The sequence below is a fragment of the Prenolepis imparis genome, unplaced genomic scaffold (genome assembly GCF_030444845.1).
Source record: "Prenolepis imparis isolate NDT839.2.m4 unplaced genomic scaffold, iyPreImpa1.0 SCAF_9, whole genome shotgun sequence".
NCBI lineage: Eukaryota > Metazoa > Arthropoda > Insecta > Hymenoptera > Formicidae > Prenolepis > Prenolepis imparis.
In genome coordinates, this window is record NW_028141167.1 from 10,449,064 (window position 1) to 10,466,158 (window position 17,095).

The window sequence follows — 17,095 nt, forward strand, 5'->3', positions numbered from 1 at the left end:
GGGGTGGTGGTGGTGAAGGAGGTGGTATGTAAGTCGGCGGAGGAGGTGGTGGTGGTGGTGGCGGAGGAGGAGGAGGTGGTGGTGGCGGCGGAGGCGGAGGCGGAGGAGGAGGAGGTGGTGGTGGCGGCGGAGGAGGAGGTGGTGGTGGCGGAGCAGGGTAAGAATAACTAGGTGGTGATGGCGGTGGTGGTGGCGGCGGTGGAGGAGGAGGAGGAGGAGGAGGTGGTGGAGCAGGGTAAGAATAACTAGGTGGGGATGGCGGTAGTGGCGGAGGAGGAGGAGGAGGTGGTGGTGGTGGTGGTGGTGGTGGTGGTGGTGGTGGTGGTGGTGGTGGTGGTGGTGGCGGTGGCGGAGGTGGTGGAGCAGGGTAAGAATAACTTGGTGGGGATGGCGATAGTGGCGGCGGCGGCGGAGGAGGAGGAGGAGGAGGTGGTGGTGGTGCAGGTGGAGCAGGGTAAGAATAACTTGGTGGTGGCGGCGGTGGTGGAGGCGGTGGCGGTGGCGGAGGAGGTGGTGGTGGTGGTGGTGGTGGCGGCGGCGGCGGCGGTGGCCGTGGAGAAGGAGGTGGTATATAAGTTGGCGGAGGGGGCGGTGGGGGTGGTGGTGGTGGTGGCGGTGGCGGTGGCGGTGGCGGCGGTGGCGGCGGCGGCGGTGGCGGAGGAGGAGGAGGAGGAGGAGGAGGAGGTGGTGGTGGTGGTGGTGGTGGTGGTGGTGCAGGGTAAGAATAACTAGGTTGATATGCTGGATACCCTTGTTGACTTCCTCTTTCCGTTGGTAACGAAAAAGACACGCTAGGTCGTTGATAAGAGTATCCTGCTTGGCGAACGACGCGCGACCATTGTGCGTCGACGCAATGGATCACCAATAAAATGTATATTACCTAAGAATTATAAGAATATATTGTAATATCGGAATGGAAGAGTGTTAAAGAATAGCAATATTAAAACAACTTACCCATTTTGATGACAGCATAAGCATTTCGCGTATGCTAGCGGTGCTACAAGAGAGTCGCTTTTATACGAATGTTTTGGATTGTCTGATTTATTTTCTGCGCCCTACCTGAAGACATTTAATTCATTTAATAGTATTCCACTAACCCAAGTGCTAGTTATAGCTTATTAAATCTTGTATTACACTTACCACGAAATTGTAGGTTTCAAGTAGGACGATGTCGAATTTCTTTTTCTTACAAGAAAGATTCATCTCGATTTAATGTGTTGAAATAAAGCTGCTATTTAGCTAGGATAATATAATTATAGAATACAAGAGCATTTTTTTCATTTCGTAATCATTTAGACATATTTATTTTTATATATACAAATAATGTGCAGAGTGATAAAAATCATACAATTATAAGTACAGACTGGTATATATACTTCTTATTTTATCATGTTTCAAATATTAATATATGAATAATTGAGATATTATTGAGAATTTATTTAAATATTATGTGTCGACATATTATTAGACTATTTTTCGATAACAAATATGTTATTATATTTTCACATATGGTACTACATAAATAGTACCATATGTTACTATACAAACAGTATCATATGGTACTGCTAAAATAATACTGATAATAAAATATTCTCTGCATTTCTTAACATCACATATTTTGCCTTTAAACATAATTATTTAAAAAAGAAACAATGTTGCATGGCTGTTATTTATTGCAAAATTACTTCAATTAAAATGCAACGACAAATAATAAGTTAGTATATGCACAATAATAAAGAGAAAAAGACTATTCTGAAAATATAATTATCTTGAAAATAGAGCAAATAAGCAAAAGTTGCAAAAATTGCAGTATTATAATAATATGTGCACATCGTATTTGCGATTATTCTTTGGGAACACATATTTGGTAAATTATTTAAATTATATTATAATTATTTAATTATATATATACACAGATGTCTATATATATATATATATATATAAATTATTTAGATATAATTTATGTATATTACGTAACATATTACACAAATTGTAACAGATATTGAAAAAAACATATACTTAAAAAATATCAATAACTATTAATCAAATTAGAAAAAATTGAATTGCAAGAATAAACATTACTTATTTCCAAAATATAGAAAAAAATATACTAATAAAAGATATGTGTGCGCAATTATTTTTATTTGCTATTTGAAATAACAAGAGAAATACATTTACATTTGTCTTTCTATTTGTGAGCAACTAGAATAGAGTGGAAATGATATGGGTTGGAAATAAATATTGCATTATATCAATTTTTTTATTTTATTTTAAAAGATTTTACATGGTAGGTGGCTGACATATGAACCTGCTGTTTTTATAAGTATAAAAAATATTGAGTCATGATAAGAACATTGAAAATTATCTCTCCATAATAAATAGATTAATTGTGACAATTTCCTCTTGTATGCGCGATTTACTTTTACTTTTAAATTCTGTAAATTTCTTGATTATATAATTTTTTATCAAGATTAATTTTCTTTGCTTGCATTTTATTGATCAACTTTCTGTTTTTATTTTTTTTTTAGAAAGTTATACGTCTTTTTCATTATTTACTTTTCAACATTATTTTTTCAACTAAAATTATGAATCAATGATTTGAAAAAGCAAACAAGTTGCCTCAATAATAATTTTACTGAAAAGCTGATGAAATTTTTCTCGTCTTCTCCTAATTTTTTGATATTTATAAAAATAACGCACTATAACATGCGCTTCGGATATATTTATTTTTTTTGCAATCCAATATCATAGACATTTTATAATATTGCGAACTTGCGTTCTAAAAGTTATCCAAATCAACGACTTTACGTTACAGACTTGTTTTACAACTCGTTCAAATCACAGATTTTATCGAATGATGAATTCTAGTTTCGAAGTATTTGATCGAATGTCGCTTTTTAAGATAAACGATTCAGAGCCAAATCCACAGAGGAGTAACGCTATCGAAATTGAAAAGATCAGGCTGACCGACGTGCGAGACATTGGGAAAAGTCTTCGACCATTGGAAGAATTGTTTGGAGCCTAGTGTGCTTGGTCCAGAAATGGCTTCGAAAGTTTCTATACCGTTGCTGTCGGCCAACACGATCTTTGCATCAATTACACCAAATGGTTGAGCTACTTTTCTTAGATCTCCTCTGTAAGTCAGGATCCGCGGCTGTTCCTCGTTCTCGGTGGTAGGTGTCTCGTGATTGTATCCTCGCATGAGCCTCTTAAACTGCTCCATTGTAGTGACGTTTGTCTGCAATCTTGCGACCAGCTCGCTCTTTGCTATCTCATAAGAATTTTCGTCGGTCTCGTTGAACGTTACATTGTTTTCGTATAGATTTTTAGTGCTCCAAAGCGCGCCAGTGACGGCAAACTGTTTGTTGATATGCTTTTTATGAGTGATTCCCGACATTTGTTTGATAAGCCAGATTGTACCAAAACGTGGTTCTAGAGTGATCCATTGCCGTCCTATATCGGCATCATTTTCATTCAGCGATATGCTATCAAACCAGTGTTGCCCTTTAGTCTTCAGACGATTCGCCGTCATTACCTTCACGGATGACATCACCTGTTGAATAAAAAAAATAAATAAATGCAATCTCTTGGACTTTCAGCATACCCCGCTTAAGGCTCCTGGTACCTTGTCGACCATGTCGGATTGACTGTCAAGGGAAAAGAATAGTTTTCGGCGTTTTTTAGAAGTGTATTAAAGAGATCTTAAGTGTTATTTTATGCAAATATGTTTTTATTTAGAAATGGCATCTAAGAAATCTCAACGTGTTATTTCTCGCCTCTGACGTCACGATTCCAATATGGCCGCGGTGAGCACCCAGGAGCCTTAAAGAAGTCAATAAAAGAAATGGATCTAAAATTGTATAAAATTTTATCGTAAGTTACCGTCTTGTATAAACATTTTCAGACATTTGGAATAAATTGAAAATTTGTAGAGATCAAAGTGAAGTTTCGGTCACCTGATATTTTGCATTCATAAAATTCCACAGACTGCGCTTAGTGACTGTCCACGGCGTTCCTGCAACAATTAATTCGTGATTCTGTCCTTGGATTAAATAAAATTCATCGTGGGACGACAAAGCACCAGGATAAGATGACATTACGATGGATCTGCCTGGCACCAGTGCGGAAGTCTTCGGTAATAAGTGATAACCAAAAGTGTATTTTTTTACAAGTCTCAGCATCTTAACGTATCTGTAAGAGAAATATGAAATGGCTCACAATATATCAGGTAATCGAGAAATTATTATTATTATTAATATTAATACGATAGTATACTCACACTCGAGTATCCTTGCAGCGAATACATGTAGAAGTTATGAATTATTAATTCAAAAGGAGGCTATATGGAGCCACGCGTAGGGTGTAGGTATGCAAATATTAAAAACAAACTTGTTGGAATAACAAATTTATTGAATCTAGTTAGATTCAATAAATTTGTTATTCCAACAAGTTTGTTTTTAATATTTGCGTACCTACACCCTACGCGTGGCTCCATATAGCCTCCTTTTGAATTTGTAATTTATCAATGCAGGGAGCCTACATTGTTACTTATTATGAATTATTCTTAAATTCTAATGTAAATATAATATCTATATCACGCACATACCTATACATGCATCTTCTTTGTTTTAAATAAATTTTATATCCATATGTAATTAAAATGGATTAATACAATAGACAAGATATATATTTACCTTTAAAGAAGCTTCTTTTTAGTAGTAGTTAATTTCGTTTTATACTTTTAGTTTTCTTGATGATAATTTATGAAGCAATTAAAAATAATTAATTCGTACTATAATTCATACCAATTTATATTTTAGAATTATTGCATGATTAATTCACAAGCATGATATAATAAAATAAAACTTCTTTAAAATATTATTTTCCTTCTTACACAGTTACTATAGTTGAACAAAACAGTAATTTATTTACAAGGGGTTCAACGTTATTATTTTTATAACTTTTTAAAATACTTTGTTTTTAAATACAAGACAAAATTTTTATTAAACTCAAAATTTAATTAAAAAGCTTAGATTGATAGAAAATAGTTATTAATTGTAATATAATTATTATGACGTTATAATAAAGATAGTAATTATATTACCATTAATAAATTAATATAAGTTATAGGTATTTATAATTAATAATTGGAGTATAAAGATTTAAGTATAAAGAATTAAATAAATTTTTAATACAATATCCTTTTAATATCTCTGTCGAAATCATAATAGAATTTATAATAGAAGTATAATTACGTTAAAATATTATTCTTAAGAAAACGTTTATGACACAATAGCAAGAGATTTTCGTCATATTCTGTTGTCTGAAGACATTAATTATTTATGCAATATTTCTAAGATGTTTCTTTCTAGGATGTATATGTGAATATTTCTGGGATGAAGTAGGATGGATTTCTCCAAAATAGTTTACTTTATAGCGTAATATTTCTAAAAAATAATTAATATATTTCTTTGCATATACTGAGTAGAAACTTACGGTGCAATAGTTGTATGTCCAATAGCTATCAACGGCTCTAGCCCTTCGCGAGGTAGACTTTTAAGGAAAATCATGCCCTTGGTGCAATTACTTCGAGAATCGGAATCATTTAGCATTTGTTCGAGATCCGGTAAATCTGCAGCCATTGCCAGTAAGAGGAAATGTTCCATGTGCATTTCTACTGTCTGTCGACTACGACGAACCGCGTATTTCCAGCCAGCCTCCAGGCCGTCCAATTGAATATAGAACAGTCGTACCTATAATCGTATAAATGTTCTCGAATTCATGAAAATAAATTTCAAATATTTTATTTTAATTTATATAATCGAGAATATTCACTTTAATTAATTATTGGCTGGTCTCTTTTTATTAAAAAAACAATATAAAAATGAAGTATAATTATTTTAAAAAGTTTCAGTATAAGAAAAACAATCTATTAAGTAAACATTTCATTGATATCTTAGAAAATAATTCGAACATTTTGTAGCATATAAAAAAATTTCAAGTATTTTTTTAAATTTACCATATGCCAAAATGAATCTCTGGCTGCCAAGAGTTCGGCACGTTCGCGAATGATAGCGGTGTTTTTGCGAAAGAATTCCATCAATTTCGAACACTCGATAGTCCTTTTCTCGCAAATGACGTTGATGGTATTGTACCAATGATGATAGATCAATTGCCACGTTAAGCTACCTTCCAACAAACCGGCTGCGTAGGCTTGTACGGAGTCAGGATATTTGGATGATGTTTCTATTTCGATGATGGACCATCTGGAATGTATCGCGATTCGCCATGCTTATTTTAATTTTTCCATATCACGATATCTGCAGAATATTTTGATTTGACATATGCAAAGTGAACGTATGGGCTTCATGGATTTCGAGATTTGTACATCAAAAAATATTTTTTTATAAGATTAATTACAGAGTATAAATAGCGTCATTATATATAACTATCATTAGAATCTATCCAATTATTTTAATCCAATAAAATTTATTTAATTTAGAATTTATTAAGACCGTGTGACATATATACGTACTTTGCAAATATTAATTAATAAAGTAAATAAAAAAATTACTGATTCTCTTCAAATTAAAACTAGATAGAGGATAATTAACTAAATATAGAGATCGACTTCGCGCCATAAAATTTACTTAATTTTCAATGCAATCGAAATTTATATTGAAAATATAAAAAAATAACTATTTAAACTTTAACTTTAATCACTTTATCTAATTTTTAATCACGAAGTAGCATTTGTGACTTTATAAAGATGCGTTTAAAGATAGCTTGCTTCAGAGTTCCGTGTACTTTAACGACGCCGAAAATATCTCAAAAGAGACACGATAGATTTTCTCTATTTAATGACATTGACCTACCCGGATTCGAAGATGCTGGTCTTGTAATAGGCACGGGCGACATTCAATTGCACGTTGGTGAGGTCGTTGCCTTGGCCCCAAAACTCGATGTGATATCCTCCCTTGTGATTCCACGATACAGTAGCCGAGTAGATTCCATCTTTCTCAACACTAATGCAAAAACATTAATTAATTATGGGAATTTTATTAGAAAAGTTTACTTTATTAATATAAACAAAAATTTTGTTTATTTCTTTCATATTCAACGTTATTTTTTATTTAGGTTTGACGACAACTGAAACAATGTTTACTTACTGTAAAAAATCGAATTCGCCGAGGATGATCGCGCCGATGCCCATGAGAGCAACGGCTATAAGGATGTAGCTGGAGATGCGCGTCTGCAGCCACGAGGCTCCAACCACCTTCAGCATGGTTCATAGGTAAGCTACACACCCTGTATATGAAAAAGAATGACACGAAGAGTTATATCAACCCATCGATTACCGACGCCTGATCTGCCGCAGGTTTTCGATGATGCTTCTTTTCAAGGACCTACAGCTTCGTCTTCGAATTCCTGCAACAAATTGGAAAATCCCCTTATAGTTCTTCTCATTCTTTTGAAATTATTTTCGTCTTGCAAATGCATGACAATCAAAAAATAAAAGTTTAATATAATAAAGACAAATCATTTATTTAGAAGATATTTAAAGAAGTGATATTGAATTAGTTATTTGCAAATCGAAGATGAAGGCTAAGGTTTTGGCTTGCTTGTTATCACTTTCGATTAGATCTCTGGAGAATATCATCGTGCATTTACTAATTTTATCAACTTTACACATTACGTAATTGCTTATCTATATTCAAGGTTGAGCTTCCGAGATTCTTTGTGAAATGTGATATATGTATGCATGTGATGTGAACATTTTTTTCACACAAGAATTGCAACTTTCCGCTAATAAAGCGATCGCGTTTAATGTAAAATATGATTACGAATAAAGAGTGAACTATTTTTTTTCATTTTTTTCAATTATATATATACATAATATTAATTATATATATACATAAGAAATCTAGACATATATGAGAACTTAATATGTTTGGCGAATTGAAAAAAATGTACACAACGCGAAAAAATTTCAGACAAATATTCGAAAAATAAGAATATTCAGGAACGATATAAAATAGTAATTTCTCGTTAATACTTTGTCGTGAACGAGATAACATCGTCTTCTTTCAAAATATGTATAATTTGCGACTTGCGAAACACTTTGTAAATAATAGTTCGTGCGCCATTTGCGACACTTATTATTCTCTTATGACATACTTTAATGACTTTGACATAAAGATCGGCGAACATTTGCAAAAAGTTACGTAAAAATCGACAGTTTTATTTCTATATATATATATATATATATATATATATATATATATATATATATATATATATATATCATATACGGCGCAGTTCTTACATTGCATATTTTTGTGCAACTAGTCATATACAATTATATAGTAACGACGAAGCGCGTTGTGTCAATTAACTTATCACGAAGTATAAACAAAAGAATAAATATTTAATCAATGGCTTTGCGAGCCATTGATTCACGAGTAAAATTTTTTGTAATGTGTTATTTATTTAGAAAATTATAACAGACAAGAGATTTATGTTTCGCGGAATGCAAGAATCGCACTCAAGTTCAGCAAGCTTCGTTATTTTTGATATCGTCAGAAAAGAGTTTATTATGCTGTTGCAGCTTATTCAACATTTAATTATTCCGCTATAATTAAGAAAGTTTTCTAAATGTACATTTTTAAATATTTATATATATTTATTATTAATATTATATATATATATATATATATATATATATATATATATATATATATATATATGTATTTATTATTACTAATCATTATTTTTGTATTATATTTTTTATATTATTTATATTATTTTTTATATTATATTATATATTACATTATGCAAAAATTATGTTGATTACTTATCAGTTGCTAATTACTCGAAAATTAATAATATCGCGATATTTTCATTACATGGACATTAGCTTAAAATGAATAGTTAAAGGATACAAAGTTAAAGCTTCATTTTTTTCTATTCAAAGTTAATTGTAAAAGTCATATCTTTGTAATATCTTTTGTAATTATTTCGTGGACTTGTCTCATTATGTTTAAAAGAGACACAGTATTCCGATTTCCCTTATTTTATTGCTTTGTCTAACATATAATTTCAATTTCCGCAGAAGCTTTCGAAAAATTCTGTAGTTGATAATATTTTATATTATTTTAAATCTCTGAATCATTGAAATTCTTCGAATTCCGTTATCAATGAAAAACTCGCGGATACAATCATGAATCATCAAAGTCATTATTTCGAACAGATAAAGCAAATTTATATGCACTACGTGAGTAAAAAAATTACGCGAAGAATGCTGATATACATTATGCATCGATGCACATTATGCATATGTCTTTGACGGAAAAACTTGCAAGATTACATTAAAAAGTAAACATGCTGAGAATCAAAAGAATATTTTCTTAAATTTGAATTTAAGTACAATTTTCATTTGCATAATTACAGAATCGATTGACAAATTTTCGAAATAAAGCGCGATAGGCAGACACGTGCATTTTTCATCGTGAGACTTTTCAATTGCTAGACATAGGGGAAGAGACTAGAGAAATTTTTCGCCATTAAAATTCGTCCTAAACCGGTTTGAGGGTTTAATTTCTTCTGAATAAAATCAGATTAAGACTATATCTTATTTCGAGCTCCGTAAGGATTACTTTCGCGCGTCTTCGGCTCGGGAATCGAACCCTTACGCCGATCTCGCTGCATTTCTTCGGATGACAGTGCACGTGGCTCTCACGTGATTCAATCGTTCACTCACCCTGAATGAAATTTGGCAGTTTGTGAATTGCAGCGCGTCGTACACGGGTAACGGATGGGTCATCGGGCACAGATTACATTCCTCATACATATGATGTGTGTATGTATATGCTCCAGGACTGGTTGCTCCGATACTCCAATCCAAGCATGAGCGCTGGTTTATACCGACTGACTCGTCGCCAGCTGGCCGTCAGCCGTCAGCAGTTTCCATGCCGTCCCCTTTCCTCTTCGCTCTTGCTGTCATCATCATCTGTGGTCCCCACTACCATGATCGTCGCGCCGCGTCATTGTCCCGACATCGAAGTCGAAGCGGGGAAGTTGAAGTATAAGGTATTGCAAGAAAGAGGCCGGAAATATACCTAGAAAAGCCGAAAATATACATGAGACGTCTTCGACAAGAATTTTAGTAAATTACTGAATAATCAAGTAATGGTATCTTTTCGATCTAATTCAATGCATTTATATTTTACAACTAGATGATGACTTATTTACCACGAGCGACGCAACTAAACTACGATTAATTGATTCCAATTAAGTTTAATCGTTGCGCGAGAACAGCTGCAGGCGCCTATAGCGATGAAGTTATTATCAATGATGATCAACAAAATGTGTATTTGGAATGTAGATCCTACCAATAATGCTAAACATCGTAATTCATATACTTGGCTCTTAAATAATCGTTCATTTCTCGAATGCGACACATTGTAATTTAAAAAGTTAATTTTACTTTCTATTAGAAATTCTGTAGCATAGTTTTGTAGAGAATCATCACACAATATTAACATATATTTAACATATAATTATCAAAGAGCTCACTTTATGCGCGTTCATGAAACACTCTTGTAAAGTGAAACAATTGGAATTAAAACCCCTCGAAATGCAACACTTCGTACTCAACAATCTAGTGACACTCTTTATGTGGAAATTCGCACATTTCGCTGATTTATTGCTTATACGGCTTATGCTATTATGCAAATAGGTGCACGTATTTAGTTAGAGCGAAAAATATTCTCGCAGTCTCGTGATCGGCATTCCTGCAATTCGTCTCTCTCGCACGAGAATTGTTTCGCGCGTTAATAACGCGCAATAAGGAGTCCTGGCTGCAATAAATGTTCTGCGGTATTTCCTGATTGTACTCCGGTCGCGAAGCACGCGCCACGAATGGAATGCAATATATTCCTCGCAAAAATATTCTATTATTAAGATGCTCTCCTTTCCTCCGCATGGAACACCCTGAAATACCCTAATCTTAATTTTAATCGTGACTCTTCGATCGATTTGGACTGCGATCTTTCTTTTATATTCGAAAGTAAAAAACAAAGAACACGCGGAAAATTTTTGTAAGATTAGTATTTGTATATAGCATAAATTTAAATGGCAAAAAATGATGAATATATTTATTACTATGTCATAAATAATCAGGGTATTTGCAGCTTTCTTACAATTAGTTATATATGATTGAACATTAAGGGATCTTTTTGTTACAATTCTTTGAAAGATCTTTATCGAAAGTTTCAAGATACACTTGATATACTTTGAAACATTTCACACTTTAAATTGGCAATCTGCGATATTTAATTTCTCCGTCTTCATCAGCAAACTTATCGATTATCGGAAATTGTTTATTTCCTTCTAATCAATCGAGGATGAGATTATATTTTATTTGATATCGAATTATGAATGGATTTTTATATAACCGAAGGAAGAACAAAAATTAGATTATATATATCAAATGCAATCACTGTGCACGAAAATTATATTCCGTGTCTTATTTGTTTAATTGTGTTATATATATTGTTATTAATATTATATAAGCACATTAGATAACATGAAATTTAATTCCGCGAAACTTTGATTATAATAAACAATATTAAAATCAAATTTTTAAATCGGACTGAAATTATACCATTATATATTTTCTTAACGATTTAAGAAAAATCTTCCGAGGATTTCCTTGAGTTAGTGGAAGGGAGTTTTTGATCCCCGGATCAGTTTCCTCGAGTTTGCGCATTTCGCGTCGACTCGCCAGCGCGGAACTCCGCAGAATACGAAAGTTCGCAGTCCAAGGATCATCAGTACAGATTCACCCTTCTCGCAGACTTTTCGCGATACTGATCTTTCGGAGAATTATACAAAAAAAGCCTTTAATCTTCAATCATATGTAACTAAAAAATTGCAATATCTCAACAATTGACGAAAATAATTTACCTGAAAAAGCGACGTTTCGGAAAATCAGGATAAATTCTACTCTGACATTAAGATCCAGATTGATTTAATTCAAAATCCAAATCGAAGAGACGAATCGCTCGGCGAATTCACTCGGAGACTTTGAGGAGGATTTAATTACATCGACGATGATGTTTCTCCTATTGCTAGTCGCTCTCGTGGGTGTCCATTCGAGCTGGTCTCGGCATGATTCTTCGATCGCTGAAAATGTACCTGCAAGCGCGATTCATTCGGTTCCTCTCGGTTCGGAGGCGACTTTTTATTGGAAGTGCGTTTTCAAACATAATTACCTTCATCGTTGTAATCAGATCAGGTATCCATGGAAAATACAGCATCGAATATGCTTTCAGGGTGGATTTAATAAATAAGCTGGTGGTCGTAGAGATTCATTACGTCGGCAATGAGAGCAGCTGGTTCGCGATCGGATTTTCCGACTACGGAGAGTTGAAACCGGCCGATTACTGTGTCTTATGGCCCGACTGGCATCAACAGATTCATCTTCAAGTAAATATAATAATGTTTAGTGATGTAAAACGTTAAATCATCGCGTACGACATATTGATCCACTGACCTCTTCTGCTAATAATTGACAGGACTCGTGGGCGGATATTGACGGGAAATTACACCTGGACAGCCAGCAGGATTGCAAGAACTTTGCGTGGAAAAGACGTGGCAATGTCACAAAATTCACCTTCTTCCGCAAATTCGACACCTGCGACAAGCAGGATTATATTATTGAGGCGAGTGAAGCTTACTGTAATTTTTGAAAACTCGCCAATCTTTCGCAAAAATTGAGGCATCTGAAGTAAAAAAATTCGTGTGATGACTTTAATGGGTGATACATAATATACGTACTTAATTATAAAGACGTTACCTTATAACAGTGTTCGATGAAACTTCCGAAATTCGATATTTTAATGTACATTGATAAGAAGAGGCAGTCTTTGAAATACTCTGGTCTTAGACTCATATCTGCTAAAGCATCCCTCTCTCCAAGGATTAATAAATTAAAATCGCGTTTCTAGAGAGGTACCACGCATCTCGCGTGGCTTCGCGGCCGCGGACCCCTGTCCTCTTTAACCGGGCTCGAGATTTCGGACGCGAAAGCCTCAGGCATGTCTCGTACGGAATTGCGCAGGGTGTCTCATAAGAAGCCGAAGTTCCCCGCGAATGCTTGGCAGCTTGATATTCTTGCCCATCGGGTCCAAGTGCCGAAGCAGGAGACCACTTATTGGTGTCATGTGCATAAATTACCGTCTGTGTTGAAACAAAAGTGCGTACAAATTAGATATAAATATATTTCAATAAATTTTTATAAGAGATCTGCAGATCACACACATGTTTCATCACTGCTACATCTTCCTTATTAGCTTATTTCAAATTCTGATCAGCTTGGAATCCGCTTAGATTTTTCATTAATACTATTATCGATTAAAAGTTCAATATATATATATATATTTTTTTTTATCGACAGACATCACATCTTACAATTTGGTCCCGCCATCCAATCGGGTAACGAACACATCGTACATCACATGGAAATCTTTCATTGCGCCGGACCTGTAGATGCGGAAGTGCCTACATATGATGGACCTTGCGACGGACCAGATAGACCAACTAAGACCCAGGTAATTAATTCTTTCATGAAACGAGACTAACAATAACAAATGAATAGAAAACTTATCTCTTGTGGCATTAAAAAAATTATGAGAGTGTTTAAATTACTTTATAAATCTTTTTCGTTATTAATTATGGACAAATTTTTAAAATTAGAATGTAATTGAAAGTAATTCATATTTTCTAGTTGTGTTCTGAATTTGTTTTCAAAAAATTATAAAATATAATTAATTCTCAATAGATATATATTGAATGTTCTTTTTTTCGAGATCAAAGAATATGTCTTCGATCTAGCTCATTAATTTTGGTCGACGTAGATCTGTAAAAAAGTGATGGCGGCATGGGCGATGGGTGCCGATGCATTCGTATACCCGGAGGAAACTGGTCTGTCTATCGGCGGGGCCGATTTTAATCCGTATATTATGCTGGAAGTGCATTACAATAATCCCGAGCTACATCAGGGTGTCGTCGATTCCTCCGGGATTCGATTTGTTCTCACCAAGTCTCTGAGAAAATACGATGCTGGTGTGATCGAACTTGGACTCGAATACACCGACAAGATGGCCATACCCGCGGAACAGGTAAAAAAAACTGATTAATCAATTTTCAAAAATATATATAGAATAATAAGTACCTGGATTTGCAACTTCTGTGTGTAATTTTCAGATTTAATAAACCCAAGTCTCATTAATTTTCTTAGGAAGCCTTTATGCTGTCCGGTCATTGCATAGCAGAATGCACCGGAGTCGGATTACCTCAAAGTGGTATACACATTTTTGCCTCTCAGCTACACACGCATCTAACAGGCACAAAAGTCATCACCCGTCACGTAAGGGATGGTGAGGAGCTACCACCGTTGAACTATGACAATCATTACTCTACTCATTTTCAAGAGATCAGATTGCTGCCGAAACCAGTGACTATTTTGCCTGTAAGAAAATAAACACAAAAATTAACTAAAAAAATAAATATAGAAATAAAACAGATGATATAAAAATAAATTCATATTAGAAGTTAAAAATAAAAATAAAATTATAATGATTATTTTGTCAATTAGAGGCAGGCAACATCGCAATAAAAAAAATTCTTTTCTTACATTATACATTATTAATTCTGTAATAATTGATAATTTTATTAATTTTATAACATAATACAATATGATAATTTTATGTAAACGTTAATTTTGTTGTAATTAAAAATTCTTCCTCTATCTCTCTTTCTCTCTCTTCCAAATAAAATAAAATATTTTGCAGGGGGATTCTCTGATAACTACATGTACGTACAACACCATGAAGAGAGATAATGTGACTCTTGGTGGCTTCGCTATTTCAGACGAGATGTGCGTTAATTACATTCATTATTATCCTAACGCGCTATTGGAGGTAAATTAAAATTATTAGCGAAATAAAAAAAATAATAAAATAAATAAAAATAAAGTTATTCGTTCGTACGAATCTATTATTAGAAAAAAATATAATAATTTTGTATGTAAGAATTTTACGAAATTTTATGTTATTTAGGTGTGCAAAAGCGCTATAAGCGACGACGCTCTACAGACATATTTTCGTTATATGCGAGAATGGGAAAATCAAAACACTAGCACGAACAAGGGTATCTCAGCAAATTACAAGAGCATCGAGTGGACCAAAGTCCGTGTGGAAGCTCTTCACGATCTCTATGAAGCTACACCTTTAGGTTCGTAGCTTAACAACTTTGTATTTAAATGTGGGATTCATCAAGTTTCTTATTCTAACAATTTTTTATAATTTTTTTTCAACGGAATGTATTGTGATGTGATAAAGTCTCTGATGTAAAATATAAAAAAGAATTTATATTATTTTTAATATTGTTTGCAATATTTAATTTTTCTGTTATAAAATTTCTAATCAATTAATTTTAGTTAGTATAATTAATTTTTAATTGATTTACCAGGGATGCAATGTAATGGCTCAGATGGCTCTCGATTGCCTGGCTCGTGGGACAACATCGCGGCGACACCAGTTAGATTACCTCTGCCACCGCCAGCCAGAGATTGCCTGGAACTTTCACTTCAGCGAGAGATCTTGGATCAAATGTGAATGTTTAATTTCAAAATTTTAACGATTCGATTATTCAATAAATCTTTCAAAGAACTTTCAAACAAGTAATTAAAATTTTAGACTCTTGTCTGAAGCATATCAAATCTAATGCTACTTGCTTGAAAATTGTTCTGAAACCTCTCCTAAATATTGATTTTAGCTTGGTAGTGTATTCTTTAATATGACAATATTCAATTGTGAAAATAATATTGCAATTATGATTTTTACAATAATTTAATTTAAACTGTCGAATTCATGTTCTCTCAATGCTATCAACTTAAATATTGATGGAAATGCCTCATCAAAGTAAAATGTAGCAAATCCAATAAATACATGAATGATATCAAAGTTTATAAACCTTTAGTATATATATTTATGTTTAGCCAAGTTTAGTATTGATCGAAAATATCTCGTTGAGAGAAAATATAATAAATCCAATACGACCGATGTAAAAGTTTATAAACCTTCAGTATATATTTATGCACTTTAAGTAATTTTTTTCGTTTTTTTTGGCAGTACATCGCGTTTTGCTGCGAACAAGCTAGCTCGATCAAACTTTGTAACAAATAGTTTACTGATGCGATGATAATTATCTCATATATGTAATGGAGTAATATAATATTAATAATAATACACAAATATAATAATCGAGGAAACTCGTTTTTACACTTTGTATCAATGTACAAAATAAGGCGGACGCTCCTTAAACGCTACGATATCAAAATTAATCTTATGCAATACTTCTTTTACGGTATGATACATACACGGAAGGGGAAAGGTAATAATACACGCGCATACAAACAAGCACAAACACGCACGCCATCGTCTCTACACGCACGAGATACAATAATTGCTTATACTTCGAGCATAAACAATTTAATATTTCTTACATACGTCTTCGTTTTTATCGAACACTTTTAGTCAGACTTGGCTCTTTTTCGTTTTTTCATTTTTGTGCTTTTTTGCATGTTACTTTATAATTATTGCAAACTTCGCAGACGGTCTGGCATAATACACGATACACTATGTACCGACTTCTACTAATTTGTACTGCCCAACCCGCGTGCTTTTTATCTCTCTCTTTCTTTTATATTGCGACTACAGTATATTTCTCTATCGTATAGAATGTTCCAAAAAACTACTCACATATTCAATAATATTAAAAGAAAAAAGAAAAAAGAAAAGAAAAATCAGAGAATATATAATATAAATCTTTTTTCCGCACAAGATTATTTCTTCAAGAAAATCAATTTTAATGATCAAAATTAAAACAGAAAAAAATATATTTTAATGATTTTTTTTCTACTAATTTAAAGATAAATCTCACAAAAACAAAACGAAAATTTCATCTAAATTTATTTTGCATATTTAACTTGTTTTCCTTCTTAAAAAATCGTATTTTTCTCGTTTAAACG

General features: G+C 33.5%; 2 protein-coding genes across 3 annotated transcripts; one reads left to right on the forward strand and one right to left on the reverse strand.

Annotated features, from left to right (window-relative positions):
- Nucleotides 1-2,246: 2,246 nt before the first annotated feature.
- On the reverse strand, nucleotides 2,247-12,413 carry Lama (phospholipase B domain containing lamina ancestor). Of its 2 annotated transcripts, none has more exons than XM_083046917.1 (8): nucleotides 12,276-12,413; nucleotides 9,761-10,118; nucleotides 7,170-7,428; nucleotides 6,876-7,025; nucleotides 6,020-6,266; nucleotides 5,497-5,753; nucleotides 3,957-4,191; nucleotides 2,247-3,553 (listed from the first exon to the last, which is right to left on the reverse strand). In XM_083046917.1, the coding sequence occupies exons 3-8, from the start codon at nucleotides 7,283-7,285 to the stop codon at nucleotides 2,912-2,914; spliced, it is 1,647 nt and encodes a 548-aa protein (XP_082903043.1). In that variant the 5' UTR covers nucleotides 7,286-7,428; nucleotides 9,761-10,118; nucleotides 12,276-12,413; the 3' UTR covers nucleotides 2,247-2,911. The 2 variants fall into 2 exon arrangements, with proteins under 2 accessions (XP_082903043.1, XP_082903041.1); XM_083046915.1 differs by lacking the exon at nucleotides 12,276-12,413 and adding an exon at nucleotides 11,968-12,105.
- Nucleotides 12,114-15,680, forward strand: Tbh (tyramine beta hydroxylase). The gene is made up of 10 exons (XM_083046914.1): nucleotides 12,114-12,253; nucleotides 12,336-12,489; nucleotides 12,579-12,725; nucleotides 13,011-13,258; nucleotides 13,460-13,613; nucleotides 13,920-14,183; nucleotides 14,303-14,533; nucleotides 14,856-14,984; nucleotides 15,123-15,297; nucleotides 15,535-15,680. The coding sequence occupies exons 1-10, from the start codon at nucleotides 12,114-12,116 to the stop codon at nucleotides 15,678-15,680; spliced, it is 1,788 nt and encodes a 595-aa protein (XP_082903040.1).
- The last annotated feature ends 1,415 nt before the right edge of the window (nucleotides 15,681-17,095 follow it).

What these genes read in the sequence shown, in the direction of transcription:
- Lama (XM_083046917.1), bottom strand. Translation starts at nt 7,285, where the DNA reads ATGCTGAAGGTGGTTGGAGCCTCGTGGCTGCAGACGCGCATCTCCAGC. An exon ending in ACCAGCATCTTCGAATCCGG is followed by an intron (nt 6,267 to 6,875) that starts GTAGGTCAATGT and finishes GATACATTCCAG; the next exon opens with ATGGTCCATCATCGAAATAG. An exon ending in GAGATTCATTTTGGCATATG is followed by an intron (nt 5,754 to 6,019) that starts GTAAATTTAAAA and finishes ATACGATTATAG; the next exon opens with GTACGACTGTTCTATATTCA.
- Tbh (XM_083046914.1), top strand. Translation starts at nt 12,114, where the DNA reads ATGATGTTTCTCCTATTGCTAGTCGCTCTCGTGGGTGTCCATTCGAGC. An exon ending in CCGTCTGTGTTGAAACAAAA is followed by an intron (nt 13,259 to 13,459) that starts GTGCGTACAAAT and finishes TTTTATCGACAG; the next exon opens with ACATCACATCTTACAATTTG. An exon ending in AACCAGTGACTATTTTGCCT is followed by an intron (nt 14,534 to 14,855) that starts GTAAGAAAATAA and finishes AATATTTTGCAG; the next exon opens with GGGGATTCTCTGATAACTAC.